The 211-nt window shown below is 77.3% G+C and overlaps 1 protein-coding gene across 1 annotated transcript in view; it reads right to left on the bottom strand.

Annotated features, from left to right (window-relative positions):
* Nucleotides 1-211, bottom strand: part of SIGMAR1 (sigma non-opioid intracellular receptor 1) — a 5,011-nt gene that overhangs the window by 4,441 nt on the left and 359 nt on the right. Inside the window, exon 2 of the mRNA XM_019518289.1 lies at nt 131-209. Within this exon, the coding sequence (XP_019373834.1) occupies nt 131-209 (79 nt within the window). The remainder of the gene's footprint in view (nt 1-130; nt 210-211) is intronic.

Raw genomic sequence — 211 nt, 5'->3', positions numbered from 1 at the left:
GGCCCCCTGCAAAGCCCCTCGTCTTCCCCTGCCTCCCCGCGCCAGAGCCCTGCGGGCTGCAGCTCCCGGCCCCTTCCAGCCAGCACCCCCGGATCGGGCCCCTCCCCCGGCTGCCCGGGCCGGGCCGTACCCGCGTGGTGCCGGGCGAGCTGCGCGATCTCGTCGGGCTGGAACTCGTAGCGCTTGGAGCCGAGCCAGGCCCGCAGCCCCT

The sequence above is a fragment of the Gavialis gangeticus genome, unplaced genomic scaffold, assembly GCF_001723915.1.
Source record: "Gavialis gangeticus isolate Ggan-Ray unplaced genomic scaffold, GavGan_comp1, whole genome shotgun sequence".
NCBI lineage: Eukaryota > Metazoa > Chordata > Crocodylia > Gavialidae > Gavialis > Gavialis gangeticus.
This window is presented reverse-complemented; position numbering and strand designations above follow the sequence as displayed.